At 40.9% G+C, this 15,733-nt stretch overlaps 1 protein-coding gene across 3 annotated transcripts; it reads right to left on the bottom strand.

Annotated features, from left to right (window-relative positions):
* Positions 1–1,089: 1,089 nt before the first annotated feature.
* Positions 1,090–15,029, bottom strand: LOC311492134 (NACHT, LRR and PYD domains-containing protein 12-like). Of its 3 annotated transcripts, XM_084550311.1 has the most exons (9): positions 14,718–15,029; positions 10,644–10,781; positions 10,107–10,342; positions 7,288–9,082; positions 6,006–6,179; positions 4,823–4,999; positions 4,205–4,378; positions 3,750–3,923; positions 1,090–2,212 (listed from the first exon to the last, which is right to left on the bottom strand). In XM_084550311.1, exons 2-9 carry the CDS (start codon positions 10,760–10,762, stop codon positions 2,200–2,202), a joined length of 2,862 nt encoding a protein of 953 aa, XP_084406437.1. In that variant the 5' UTR covers positions 10,763–10,781; positions 14,718–15,029; the 3' UTR covers positions 1,090–2,199. The 3 variants fall into 3 exon arrangements, with proteins under 3 accessions (XP_084406437.1, XP_084406435.1, XP_084406436.1); XM_084550309.1 differs by lacking the exon at positions 14,718–15,029 and having other exon boundaries at positions 10,644–12,676; XM_084550310.1 differs by lacking the exon at positions 14,718–15,029 and having other exon boundaries at positions 7,288–9,079; positions 10,644–12,676.
* Positions 15,030–15,733: the final 704 nt, after the last annotated feature.

The following is a 15,733-nucleotide window of genomic DNA, read 5'->3' as shown; positions in this document are numbered from 1 at the left end:
AGAGGTTTCAGTTGTCAGTGCAGTTTTTATCAGTGAAAAGTACAGTATACTATACAAGTTACTTAATTCAGATTCTAATCATTCTATTTAAGATGAGGCCCAACCACAAGGCTCCAGACCTGAGAGTGAGGGAGAGCGTGCGGAGCATCACGCAACACATCAGACAGATAGCCTACATAGGTGATGAGCTGAGTGTTAGAGAGTTACTATAAAAGGGCCATATCAAGAGTGTGATGAGGAGAAACATAGATGCTGTGGACAATAGTATTCTTATTTAAAGGTACATTATAGAACTTACGCAGAATTATATTAATAATTATGTTGGAGACAGTTCCATCTCCAAACTCTCCGCTGAGCTTGCACATACCTTTGTAGTGTGATAAGGAAAAAGGCCCTTTTTCCAGGTTAGAGCAATAGCCCCTCCAAATGTCTGTGCACGTCCCTGCTTGTAACGTAACCTAACAGGCTAGCTCTAATGTTAACGTCCATTAGCTTGTATAAAAGCCTGACACAACACGTTATCTTTGACAGAAACAGTTGAGTTTGGTAGCTCCGTCAGAGAGGATGAGACAGAGAGGAGAGAGATCCAGCTGCAGTCAGGTGACAGAGAGAGTGATGCGGGAGGAGCCCGCTGTCCCGGAGCGGAGGGACAGAGTAAGGTTACCGGTGAGAGAGAAGAGCACGCGAGAGAGAGTCACAGTGGAGCGGGAGGGGTCCGCTGCCCCGTCGGAGAGTCTGAGCAGGATGGATCAGAGTCTGATCACACACTTCATTTCGACGATCATGCATTATGGCCAACTAGAATGACAGACTCTGACAGCAGAGGAGAGGAGAGGAAGAGCAGAGGAGAGGAACAGGAGAGAAAGATCAGAGGAGACGAAGAGGAGAGGAGAGGAACAGGAGAGGAAGAACAGAGGAGAGGAAGAGCAAGGGAAACGGACAGATCTGGGCGTGGGGGCATCTAAGATTATCTCGTCCCGGGCCCAGGCAAGACTGTCAACTGGCCTGGTTGTGACTGTTATTGTTCATTTGTCACAGATTTGAAGAGTAACTTCTAGTTCTGGCATGCAAAAAATTAAGACTGCTAAATTGTCAAATTCATCAGCAGGTTATAAGGCAATATTTTAATTTGTACTTTATTTATATTTGATTTACAGTTTATTTAATTTGAAACTTTTATTATTTTGAATGTCTGCGATGGACTGGCGACCTGTCCAGGGTGTACCCCTGCCTCTCGCCCGATGACAGCTGGGATAGGCTCCAGCAGACCCCCGTGACCCTTAACAGGACCAAACGGGTATAGAAGATGAATGAATGAATGAATGAATGATTTTGAATCTATTTTATTTATCAGAATTTCACATCAGTTTTTGAGAGTCTATCTAAATCTAAATATTGAGCCTTTATATTTTTTCTTGTAGCAACTTGATATGTTATAATTACTATACTGTTCAGTGTTGTTGTATGTGCAGGTTTACATACAGGATATAAGTAAATGTCTTTGAGATAATCACAGTGTATCATATCATTCATTCCATAAGGTTTTAGCTTGTTAAACTATCAGTGGACTTGATTTAGTTATTGGTTACAAATCAAACCAAGACTCGGATCAATTAAAATTAATGTTAATATTTGAATGGGCCCGTGACCACTTTGTACTGGGAAAATTGGGCCCCGAGGTCAAAAAGGTTAAGAACCCCTGCTCTACAGAGTCTTGAGACAATTGTTAATTGTTATCGATACAAATGTACAAGAACACACATATCAGCCTTCACTTTTTAAAACAGGATGAGATCCAGAGTTAGCTCAGATGTTCTCATGATTCTATTCCAGCATCCAGCATATACACACATCCACTGGAACTGAACAGAAGCTCCAACAGTGTCAGGAAATATCAGAGAAAAGTCCAAAAAGTTTTAGATTCTAATGTTGAGTCAGTGGAGTCCACAAAGCAAAGAGAAGAAACAGAAACACATCTATATGCTGAGTGAGTGAAACTGAACACTGGCTGCATCACAGTGAGTAGAATGTGTGTGTTTTAGCTCATGTTTCTGCTGAACGTGTGGTTTATTCTGCAGCATTTATCTGCAGTCAGAGTCTCTCTACACACCAGCTACTGCTGCTGCTGCTTCAACCTCTCTGGATCATCAGGACACAGCTCATCCTCTCTCAGCTCACACACCGTCCTCTTTGCAAAGATCACGTCATCCATCTGTAGAGAGAAGAAGAAAGAAGAGAGGAGATAAGTGAGTGTTTTACAGAGTCTCCCTTCATCAGCTGTCAGTCAGTGATGCAGCTCATCCAGTATAAAGAGCATCAGGGACTTCAGTCCTGTTCAGAGCAGCACTGGAGCAAATATATACAAATGTGATGACTGGACCTCAGCAGAGGTTCTGCTCTGTAGAAAGAGCACATGGTTACTAAATGTAATGCTGGTTCTGTGATGTGCAGGCTTCAGTCAGACTGATCTCCAGTGTTTGGAATAACGGCGTTAGGTAACGCCGTCATTTTTTCAGTAACGGGGTAATCTAACTAATTACTTTTCTCGTCGTTACAACGCCGTTAACGTTACTGGACGTTAAATGCGGTGCGTTACTATACATCGATTGAATAAACTGTGTAATCCGAACGCACCCCTGGCTCACCGCTAGTGAGGAGGTGGGTTAATAACGAGGTAAGCGATTATGATTGGCTAAGGCAGAGTCATGTTTCATGGTAGCCAATCAGAGCCAGTGGTTTTACACACATGACAGCACACGCGCCACACACACACACAACAGCTAAACAGAGATTCGACGAAGCAGCAGAGATGGCGAGTCAGGAGCAATCCGATGAAAAGTTGTCATTTTCAAGGTGGAGATATAAGCACTACTTCAATAAATAAAAAAATTCATTGTGGTCAAAGGGAGGGACGTGCATGTAATGTGTACATTATGTCCAGGAGCAAAGACTTTCTCGACATCCGCTGTAAGCAACTCTAATTTAATGAAGCATCTCACAACGACACACGCATCTACAAAGCTAGTGGCCAAAAACACCGATACCTCCACCACAGACGATAGCTCGCCGTCTAAACCCTACCGAAATATAAATATTATAAAAATAAATTTAATATAAATATAATTATAAAATATATATATAAATATCAAAAGTTATGTACAAACACCTGTCTGTTCTACTCATTTCAACTGACTTGTGAAAACTGCTCAAAAAAATCCAAATTCTTTGACATATAGCAACTTTTTTTTTTTAACAGTAACGCAAATAGTTACTTTACCTGGTAACGAGTTCCTTTTATTATAGAGTAATTCAGTTACTAACTCAGTTACTTTTTGGAACAAGTAGTGAGTAACTATAACTAATTACTTTTTTAAAGTAACGTTCCCAACACTGCTGATCTCAGAGCTGTGATCAGTTGTTCATCAGATCTGATGAATGACCACCACTGTCTCTATACATCTTGGAAGGCTGTCAGCTGGAATCCAGCTTTATTTCCTGGACACATCAACACAACAACAACAGTCGTCTTCACATCAACTCAAACACATGATCACAACAAGCTTCTAGCTCATCTGATTGACTGACTGTTGTCTCTCTCTCTGTCTTTCTGTCCAATCCTGAAGCCTGTCTCCATTCTCCTCTCACAGCTTCACTGAGAAGCTGCAGGTTTACAGGAAACACTGGATCTTTGATACTAACTGTGTTTAGGACAATACTGATGAAAGGACTGACTGGAACCCTCTACTCACATCAGAGTCTCCAGTTTACAGTCTGGGCTCTCCACAAGATCAAGAAGCTGCTTCACATATGAATAGTTCAGACTGTTTCCACTGAGGTCCAGATCTTTCAGATGGGAGGGGTTGGACTTCAGAGCTGGTCCCAGAGAATCACAGCAGATGTCTGACAAACTGCAGATCTTCAATCTGAATAAAGAATAAAAGATGTAGATTAAACCATGAATAATTTACCCAGATGTGTTCAGGTTTTAAATGTGCAGCCTAACATTACTGTGTCCTAACAGCCTTTAAGCTTCATTGACTTTAACAACTAACAGTGGACATTTTCTACAGTTTCTGATACAAACACTCATCTTGAACTAAAGGGCATTTACAAATTTATGGAGGAAAGTTCTGGATGAACATGAATTATATTCAGTGGTGATTAAACATATCAGATCTACAACAGTAACAGACAGTGAACTGACCTCAGAGTTTCCAGTCTACAGTCTGGACTCTCCAGAAAAACACACAGCTGCTTCACTCCTGAATCTTTCAGACTGTTGTAACTCAGGTCCAGATGTCTCAGATGGGAGGGGTTGGACTTCAGAGCTGGTCCCAGAGAATCACAGCTGATCTCTGACAACCTGCAGCTCCACAATCTGAATAAAGAATAAAAGATGTAGATTAAATCTACTCAGACATGTTTGACTGACTTTGTCCTTCTGTTATTGTGGATCTTCATCATGTCTTCTACAGACAGCAATATGTGACAGTGTGAGGTGTGTGATCTCCTTCCAGCAGCTGCGGTTCAGAGAGAATGGACTGATACATGGATCACAGCAGGTTTCACTCCAAATGAAATGTGACTGAATGATGATGAAACAGCAGGAAGCTCAGACACTAAACACACCTCAAACACCTGAACACATGATCTCATCTGTGTGTGTTGACCTGGAATGCAGCTATTAACATTATACAGTTATTTAAATGTGTTTGTGTTTGTCTTCAGTTTGAGGAACAATGAAGTTTTATATGAAAATACATTAGATTCAGTTGGTGATTAAACATATCAAATCTACAACAGTAACAGACAGTGAACTGACCTCAGAGTCTCCAGTCTACAGTCTGAACTCTCCAGAAAACCACACAGCTGCTTCACTCCTGAATCCTTCAGGTTGTTGTTGTCACCCAGGTCCAGATGTTTCAGATGGGAGGGGTTGGACTTCAGAGCTGAGACCAGAGAATTACAGCTGATCTCTGACAAACTGCAGCTACTCAATCTGAATAAAGAATAAAAGATTAAATCATGAATAATTCAACCAGATTTGTCCAGGTTTTAAATGTGCTGCTCAACATTACTGTGTCATATCTACTCAGACATGTTTGACTGACTATGTCCTCCTGTTATTGTGGATCTTCATCATGTCTTCTACAGACATCATCACTTACTGACTAAATCCACTAACATGTAACACCAGTTGTAGCATCCCTTAACTGCTCCTCTGTGTAGTTTAGAACAGATGTTAAAGTTTCAATGATAACTTTCAGTCTGGTATGATGTTGGTCCCTGATTGTATCTCTGACATGTTAACCCTCCTCCAGTAGAGCTCTGTTACTAATTCCTGGGTGGAGGCTAAAACCCAGAGGAGACTGAGCCTTTGTAGTCAGAGAATCCTGCTTTGTTGGGATATTTGGGCCTGTGTTAGGCTGCTGTTTAGGACTCTGCTTTAACACACACCTCACCACAGCAGCTGTGTGGCTTGTCTCTGTAGCAGCCATGTCAGCTTCTGATCCCATCAACATCATCACAGTTCCTAACTTCACCTTCATCAAGTTTTCCATTCATGTCTTTCTCTTCTTTCTCTGACCTGTCTCTCTCTCAGACTCTCTGCAGCCTGTTTTTATCTGCTATCATCAGATCTTCAACAGCCTCATTCACATCCTCACACACTCTACACCCTCATCAGTACTGACTTCATCTTCACTGACTGATGGAGCACAGCATAGATCTGTGGAGGCTCACATCATCTCCCCACCATGACTCCACTTCTGTCACCTTTAAATGAACCCTGCTCAAGTCTTTCACTTCTATTTGGAGCCACAAGGAAAAACTATTGTTCAGCCATTTGGAAAAACACAACATTTGAGAAAAAGAAGAAACTTCTTCAGATTCGTGCTCATGGAAATACTGGATATTTATCAACTAAATAACATTTGACACATCAGTCAATGATTTGAATTGAATAAATAAAGAAAACCTACAACAGCTCCAGTCAGTGAACTGACCTCAGAGTCTCCAGTCTACTGTTTGGACTCTCCAGTCCAGCAGACAGATGCTTCACTCCTGAATCCTTAAGGTTATTAAACTTCAGGTCCAGCTCTGTCAGATAGGAAGGGTTGGACTTCAGAGCTGACGCCACAACTTCACAGTGAATCTCTGAGAGTCCACATTTAGAAAGTCTGTGATTAGAAAACATAAAATCTGTTGTAAAATCAGATCATTTACATTCTAGATCCAGACTGAATGAGTATGAAACAGAGTGAGGTGATCATCTGATGAACATCTGTGGTTCAGCTCATCTCATCTTACTGTGTTTGACATGACACAATGACTCTCTTCAGTCTCTCTCATAGCTGCAGACTTTTAATGACAATCTCTGTTCTGCTTTCATCTTGTAGATTAAGGAGGGAAAATGGAGTTACATTTAGGCTTCCATACTGTCCACAGTCTGTCAGTGTGATTTGATCCACACAGTCAGAATGAAGACATCTGGTTGATGAAAACATTTCTTCACTTTGATTCCAGAACATTTAGAATGAGTTGAACTCAGTGAACAGTTCCAGTTGGAGAGATGATCTCTCTTTGCTACCTACTACTGTCAGCTACGACTGTTCACGTCCATACGCTGGAAACATCTGATGACTGCTGCCAAATGAAACTAAACACTTGACAAGAAGGAATCCACTTTTTTATACAAACACAGTGTGTTTACTGAACCCAGTATATCTGATTGATGCTTGAATGAATATGAAGTTTCTCTTTAAGAGGTGATGCATTACAACTGAATGCTAATATTTGTGTTTTTGTCATGTCATTTCAATAAAAGCACTGAGGCATCCCCCAGCATCCTCCATGGTCACAATGACTTCAGTAATCTTTAGAAAATGATACAGATCTGGTTTTAAACCACTAAACTTACTGAATAAAACAAACTATGAAATGTTGTGTGTCTCAAAAACCTCCAGCACAACCTCCTTCATTAGTTTTATCAGGGTTACATGAAGCCTCCATCACACAAAGGAAGATAAAGAAATGGTTAAAAAGAATATAGAATCTAACAATTATTACAAATACATAATAGATAATAACAAACATCACAACCAACTAAAAGAATCTACATTTTTATACTCACAGCATTTTAAACAGCTTCAGAAATCAATTCAACTGATGTATAATGTTTGAGGTAAAACCAAGAATAATGACAATAATGTAATCCTGTGTATATGTGAAGAACTAAACTACTAATCTCCACTGATTGATTCTATTAATGATCACATCAGGACTCACCCAGCCTTTCTGCAGTTCCTCACAGCTGGGATCAGTCTCCGTCGTCCCTCCTCTGATGTGTTGTACTGATCCAGGTCCAACTCATCCAGAACCTCCTCTGACATCTGCAGCATATAGGCCAGAGCTGAGCAATGGATCTCAGAGAGATACTCTGATCTCTTCTTTGACTTCAGGAACTCTTGGATCTCGTGATGAACTGAGAGGTCGTTCATCTCTATCAGACAGTGGAAGATGTTCATGCTTCTGTCAGGAGAGATTTCATCAGTGTTCATCTTCTTCAGCTTGTTGATGGCTCTCTGGATGAAAAGTGGACAGTTCTCTCTCTTGCCCAGCAGACCTCCTAAGAGTCTCTGGTTGGACTCCAAAGAGAGGCCATGAAGGAAGCGAACAAACAGGTCCAGGTGACCATTTTTACTGAGCAGGGATTTCTTCAATGCTCCATACAGGAAGTCATCCAGACACTTAGTGTACACCCGGTGCTCTTTCCCCAGGAAGTCCTTCAGCACCTCTGTCTTCCTGTTGGTGTAACAGTGGAACATGTAGACTGCAGCCAGAAACTCCTGAACGCTCAGATGAACAAAGCAGTAGACTGATTTCTGGAAGATCACACTCTCTCTTTTGAAGATCTCTGTACAAACTCCTGAGTACACTGAGGCCTCTGTCACATCAAGACCACAGAGCTCCAGGTCTTCTTGGTAGAACATGATGTTTCCTTTCTCCAGATGTTCAAACGCTAGCCTCCCCAACTTCAGAAGAACTTCCCTGTCAGCCTCCATCAGCTTATGTGGACTCGTCTCCTGTCCCTCATGGTACTTGTTCTTCTTCCTCTTTGTCTGAACCATCACAAAGTGTGAGTACATGTCAGTCAGGGTCTTGGGCAGCTCTCCTCTCTGCTCTGTAGTCAACATGTGCTCCAGAACTGTAGCAGTGATCCAGCAGAAGACTGGGACTCCACACAGGATGTGGAGGCTCCTGGATGTCTTGATGTGGGAGATGATTCTGCTGGACAGCTTTTCATCACTGAACCTCCTCCTGAAGTACTCCTCCTTCTGGGTGTCAGTGAAGCCTCGTATTTCTGTTACCCTGTCAAAACATGTAGGAGGGATCTGATTGGCTGCTACAGGTCGGGAAGTGATCCAGACCAGAGCCGAGGGAAGCAGTTTCCCCTTGATGAGGTTTGTCAGCAGCACATTGACTGATGCCTTCTGTGTGACATCAGACACAACCTCACTGTTGTTGAAGTCCAATGAAAGTCTGCTTTCATCCAGGCCATCAAAGATGAACAAAAGTTTACAGACAGCCAGCTCCTCCGCTGTGACCTTCTGTAATGTTGGATGGAAAACATGGAGCAGCCTGAGAAGACTGTACTGGTCACCTTTGAACAAGTTCAGCTCCCTGAACGAAAGCACAATCACCACACTGACATCTTGGTTTTCCAAACCCTCTGCCCAGTCCAGAGTGAACTTCTGCACTGAGAAGGTTTTTCCAATACCAGCGACGCCGTTGGTCAAAACCACTCTGATGTGTCTCTGTTGGTCAGATAAGGCTTTAAAGATGTCGTGGCACTTGATTGGAGTGTCATGGAGGGCCTTCATCTTGGAAGCTGTCTCAAGCTGTTTCACCTCATGTTGGGTATTAACCTCTTCACTCTGTCCCTCTGTGATGTAGAGCTCGGTGTAGATCCTGTTGAGGAGGGCTCCACTTCCTGTTACATCACTTCCTTCAGTCACACGTTCACATCTCCTCCTCAGACTGATTTTATGCTCATCTAAAACCTCCTGCAGACCAACATCTGCTGGGAAGGAGAACAAACGTGAGACAGAAAGAAAACACTCATCCCTGTTTGAATTCACAAAGAACAGAAAACTGACTTTTAAATGTGCTGGACAGAGTTTTTTCTTCTCACAATGAAACATTTTTGGAGGAAACATTAGAAATGCTCTTTTTTCTTGTGGTAGTGTTTGATTGACAGCAGAGGCAGCAGGTTGAGCTTCAGCAGCTTGTCTGCAGCTCTTCATCTAACAGCTCACTGTTGTTGTTCCTTCCTTGTAATATTTAAGACTGAGCTACCAATAAAATGATGCACAATATGTTCATCTCTTGGTTTTAATAGCACCACCAACCAAACACTGATAATCAGATGACAAATACACTGCATTTCCTCTGGCTGTTTCAAAATAAAAGCCTCCCACTGGCTGGTCTCAGCAGGAGTTTCATTTGCTTCAGCAGTAATTAACAAAGCTCAGTTATGAGGAAAGAAATCAGTGAAGAGTAAAATAAAGCTGATATGTGAAGTGCAGGAAAACAAAAGAGAATAAATTAAACTAGAGGAATCTAAACTAATTAAATATTCTATCAATATATGTGAAGTTTTGAAGCTGTTCAAAGTGCTGCTATCAGCTGCTTCACTATCTACTGCTACAAACTGATGTTAGCAGAGCAGTTTTCCTCAGTGGATGTTTGTTCGGTTCTTGTTCAACAAGTGGATCTGCAGGACAAGATGTGTGTATGTTAGAGAAGAAGGAGACGTTAGCAGGAAAGCTAATGTGGGCTGTTGTTCAGAGTCTGTGTCTCTTGTCGTGTCTCAGGCTGCTGTCTGGCTGTTAGTCAGCGTGACTGTCTGTAATACACAGCATTCACTCCTCTCTGTCCTGCTGTTATTACTCTGGAGCAGTGCAGTGACATTTCACTGGGAGTTCACTTAGAATGATATTTAGAATGATCTTAAATCCCCATGCTGCAGAACACAACAATGTGTCTGGATTAAATCAACAGGTTTCCAGAAAAGAGTCCATCAGCAGACAGATGTACAGTCTTACTTTGTACAGTGATGCTCTGACTGGCTGTCTGCAGTCCAGGTCTTCTTCTGGATCTTGGTCCACACTGGGGACAGGAGGAGTCTCCTGAAGAAGCAGACTGGTCCCAGTATGAGGTGATGCACTGTCTGCAGAACCAGTGTCCACAGCTGCTAGAGACTGGATCCTTCAGGACGTCCTGACACAAAGTACAGCAGGACAGCTGCTCCTCCACAGAAACAGGACTCCTCTTCCGCTCTCTGTCAACACATTTCTTCATCACTAAAATCATTTGCAGATTAAAAAAAACTTCACAGACTTCAACATGAGGACAAATATATCTGAATATTGATGAGTGGACATTCTGAAATGGAGGTTCTCTGGTGTTTTACTACAGAAATACCATCAGTACTTCCTGGTTCTAAAACCCAGACTAGGACCTTACCTACCTGCACTAAAACATCTGAATCATGACTAGAAATCTTTCAGCAGAACATTTCTGCTTCATCCTAAAATCATCATCTTCCATCAGGTCAGTTTACAGTAGAAACAGTCTCTTACTTTGTGTCTGAGGGTCCAGGTTCTTCACTGAGGTCTGGAGGTTTTTCTTTGGACCAGTCACTCTTCATAGACAGACAGCGGGATACCGTAGACTCCGCTCCATCCTCCTCTTCCTCCATCTTCTGGACTTCAGTCAGTCTGAGAGGTAAACCAGTAACACTCAGTGAGTTTACATCAACTTCAGTTACAGTCAGTCTTCTCCAGTCAGCTGATTTCTTCATTCAACCAGAAACCTGGTTACCAGAATACAAGGAGGACTCAGAGAAACCTGATTTCACCTGCTGACTTTTAAAACCTTTTATGAACCATCCTGATGAAATGTAAGACCTCACATTTAAGAAATGTCTAAAAGCATGAAGATAATTCAAATCAATCTAAATGAAATCTGAGTCTAATGTATTCCTTTGATGGATGGTATTTACCTGTGACCTCATCTAAATATCAGAACAATGGAAGTGGATGATGGGCCTAGAACAGACACAGGGTTTCCCATACAATGTTAATACTATGGTGGCCCGTCAGGGTCTAATTTACTCCACCATGGTTTCATAACCAACTGAATTTAACCTGACGGACAAAACGGCTCAGAAACATTCACGTAGCATGTGAAGCTATTTGTGTTACCTCCACTTTTTAAAAGCTGATGTTTGTGCTCTTGATTTTTTAGACCATGGAGATTTACAATTATTTAAAGAGAGTTGGTCAAAACCTGGAGGAAACGACTCCAGACGTAACGTGCTGCACAGGCTGCTGCTGTTTGTCACTAAAGCCAATATCCACGTTATTACGATCATTTAAAGACGCAACACGTCTGATTTTGTGTGCAGACATTTCATCTACTGTATAAATAGTTTTAATAGTTGGGACAGCATCATAATTAGAGGCTTTTATTAACCCTAGAACACTAACGTTATAATCAGTAACACCATCACTGACGTTGGGTTTATTTCAATACATGGTGAACTGAAGTACTTTTATTTTCAACTATAAAACGTCTCATAAAACTAAAAGGTAACACAGGAAGCTCATATAAAAAGTCTCTAAAATGTGTAAAAAAAAGTTGGAATCTTAGGAATAGCTCCTTAAAAATAATGGAGCCAGGAATTTGAGACATGTGAGACTTGTCCAGTGAAGACACAGTCTTCCTGCATCACTGACAACAGTGAGAGAGAACGATGGCACTTTATGAGAGGATAAAAATGATGAGCTGACTAGAAAAATGTTTTTGACGAAATGAACTCAATTGGTAATTATCACTAAATGATATTAATTCATAAGCGTTACACTAAATAAGAATTAAACTCCAGGACCTCTTAGCTAGCTCTGGTATCAAAGAATAAATATGTGTAGCTAGCGACTGCTAAAGTAAAACTAGCTTTAGTTCTGATTTATTCACTTGTTGTCATGACAGATTAACCAAACAAGTGGCAGAATGATAGTTGTCATATCTGGTTGTAAGTTATTACCATTGTCTGATTTAATACACAAATCCCTATATTTTCTCAGAGTATGGTCATTTTTTTTTGTATATTTTTTGATATATATTTTTTAAATTTTTGTAGCCTATTTGTGTTTTTTGTGCTTTTTTGATAACCTTTTCCCTGTTCAAAGTTGTCACTGTCTTTCTGTATATATATTTTTTTGCCAAATTCTGTGCTACTGGAACAAGGAAATTTCCCACACGTGGGATTAAATAAAAGTCTTATGTCTTATGTCTAACGTCAGGTGAAAATCACCTGAACACGTGTCTGTAGAAAAAAACAGGAAACACTCCTACCTTCGATGACGGTATACCAGTAAGTAGTGGTGTTTGATACCCTATACACAGTCAATGGTGATACCTCTAGATTTGGTATCGATCTGAAACCAAGTAAATACAGGGCCAGTATCGCCGAAACCGATGTCTCAGTCAGGTCAGCTGATCAACTGCTCCTAGAGGTACCGAAGTCTAAACACTGGTTTTATTCTAAATATGTTCGTACTATTAGCAAGCACTGGTGTTTGCTTAACAAAACAGGCGCGTTAGCTCAGCTTGTTAGCTAGCTAGTTACCTTGGTTACCTGGCGCTGCTGAGTCACCTGACGGTACAACAAACACGAGAGGAGGAGCAAAGTGAGCCCCCTCTGCAATGGCTCTGGGACAGCAGCAGCATTTAGACCAGGGATGGTCAACCTAAATGATGGAGGGGCCCACAATTTTTCATCGACACTACCAGAGGGCCAAATAGGACCGCACACTTAAAACTGCAATTTTAAATATGTTTGTGTGTATGTATAGGCTATGTATAAAAATAACCACTTAGCCTACTGTTATTTCTTTCTTTTTTTTTTTCAGTGCAAAGGACTCATGCAAATAAAACATACAAATCACCATCCATCTCAAGGATGGCTGAAAGCTGCAGAACAGCAGACAAACATTAATTGCAAAAACTAATTTGTGCATGCTTACACTAAGAAAGAGTTTAACATTTTCCCTGTATACCCACTCTACCTCACCACTACCAGTAGTGGGCACAGGTAAAAAGTCGCTGTTGTTTGCGTACTTTTGATTTAAGGTCCGCTACGACAGCAGCCCTTGCAGCTTCAGTACAGCTACTTCTCGTATTTATCTTTGTGTAACGTGTTGTACCGGCAACTTAAACTGAAATCTTTCATGGCAGATAACGTCTCTAAGCAGACTAAGCACACTTTTAAATTCTGTGAACAGATGAAACACCTGAACCACACACACGATTTTCTCGATCAAGTTTTCTCTCTCCTCCGCTCTTAGCCATGGCTCAACGTCTTCTTCTTCACTGGTGGAGAAGACCCGGTGGAAGCGTGTACGAGACGGCGTCTATATTAGAGGCCATCTAGTGGCCAACTGTGTCATTACAACTGATTCAGTGCCGCAGAGGACACATTTTTATAATGATCAAAAATTAATCTAAAGGCCACCGGTGACCGGACCAGTCTGTTCAGAGACTCTGACTGAGAACAGGAAGTGAAACTCACACTACACAGTTTAATAAAAGCAGCAGAACTACAAGCAGTGTTGGGCAAGTTACTTCAAAAACGTAATACATTATGTATTACTTGTTACTGTCATTTCAAAGTAATTCGTTACATTCTAATATTACTGTCTTTGAATTGTAAGCATTACACTACTACTGCATTACTTTTAAGTTACTTTCACCAAAATAACTGGAAAAATATGTATTCTTATTCTAAATGTATCTTATTATGCTCCTAGGCCTAAGGCTAACAACAGAAGAATGTAATAGGCGCAGTTAAAAAAATAAAGAAAAGAAACTGCATTTAAATGAGAAGATGAGGTAGGAACAATAAGTGCAAAACAAACTTAAGGTCAATAAACGTCAAAAAAAGCTAACCTCCTGACTACCAGGAAAAAAAAATATTATCCAATCACAATTTTTTTAAATTCCCCAATCTTTGTAAGGTAATTAAAATGCTAGAAAAAAAAATTAAATAAGTTTTTATTTTTAAGATTTCATATAACTGATGGACGAGTCGACATTGTCCTAAATGAGAAGGAGAACGGTACCAAAGCCCCACCCCTTTACATTTGTTATCATTGCAAAAGCTGTAAATGTCCTCTGTAGATAGGCAGTATTAGTCTTAAACATTGGCTTCTTTAACATCAACACATATGCACAAACCAAAAGCTTAATATAAACTGTGGACAGAGGTTGATTCACAACCTGCACTATTAGCTTACCAGAGAGAGAGAAAAAACGTCAGCTCGTAAACTCCTACTGAACAATAACAACAACAGTAAAAAAAAACTGGGTGATATTTTATTCGGTACAAAGGTAAGTAACGCGCGTCTACTGACCTTTGTACCGAGTAAAATATTACCCAGTTTTTTTTTTTTTTTGGAATGCCTTCCATTACCGCGTTACAGCAAAAAGCAATACATTACAGTAATTAAATTACTTTTGCAACTCGTTACTCCCAACACTGACTCCAAGTGATCAATCACAAGTTTGTGTGAATGGTTGGATCAAAGTGTTGAGTTCTGACTCTTCTTCCCTCTACAGTCCACATGAAGAAGAAGAAGAATGTTAACACTCACTCTGCTTCAGCCTTCAGTTTTCCTCCCTCTGCTCTGTCGTCTCAAATGGAGTCTGAACAAACTGACTGAACACTTTCACTTTCACTGCTCCTCCCCTCTCCATTTACAGGAAATCGTGTGTGGTTGTAACGTGGAGTTGGAGATAAGCTTAGCCACGTTTGTTAGCAGTAGGCTTCAACTTGAAGTAACAAGACATGAGACTAGGTGGAGGGATTTTCCACACAATTAATTTATTAATGGAACCATACAAGGCCAGGTAAACTGGTAATTTTCCATATGATACTCTGGCTGTTACAGTGTGTTGCTCACAGCCTGATGTCTTTATCTCTGTTGGCTTGAACAGGACCAGTTTCTCTTTGGTTCATGTGTTGTCACTTTATCTTCATATTAAAATCATTCATTCATTCATTCATTCATCTTCTATACCCGCTTAGTCCTGTTAAGGGTCGCGGGGGTCTGCTGGAGCCTATCCCAGCTGTCATCGGGCGAGAGGCAGGGGTACACCCTGGACAGGTCTCCAGTCTATCGCAGGGCTAACACAGAGACAGACAACCATTCACACTCACACCTACGGCCAATTTAGAATCACCAGTTAACCTAATGAGCATGTCTTTGGATAGTGGGAGGAAGCCGGAGTACCTGGAGAGAACCCACGCAGACACAGGGAGAACATGCAAACTCCACACAGAAAGGCCCAGTCGGCCCATGGATTCGAACTGATGACAAAAAAAAAATCTAAAAGGTTTCAAAACAATATCCTGCCTGAACATTGACACATACCAGCCTGTGATAATGGATCAACACATATGCCTTTAATCATAAGCATAGTGAAAATAATTCAGAATTTCTGCTTTTTTTTTTTTAACTCAAAAACAAGTTGTACTTTTTTGTAAATTAGGTGTATTGTACCATAAACTACAAAACTAAATATAAAATGTATGTTAATGTGTTGGAAACAAGTTAAATAAAAAGGCAGACACAGGGAGAACATGCAAACTCCACACAGAAAGGCCAGC

The sequence above is a fragment of the Chelon labrosus genome (genome assembly GCF_963514085.1).
Source record: "Chelon labrosus genome assembly, chromosome: 8".
In the NCBI taxonomy this organism is placed as follows: Eukaryota; Metazoa; Chordata; class Actinopteri; order Mugiliformes; family Mugilidae; genus Chelon; species Chelon labrosus.
Note: the sequence above shows the minus strand (reverse complement) of the source record. Positions and strands in the feature narration are given on the sequence as shown.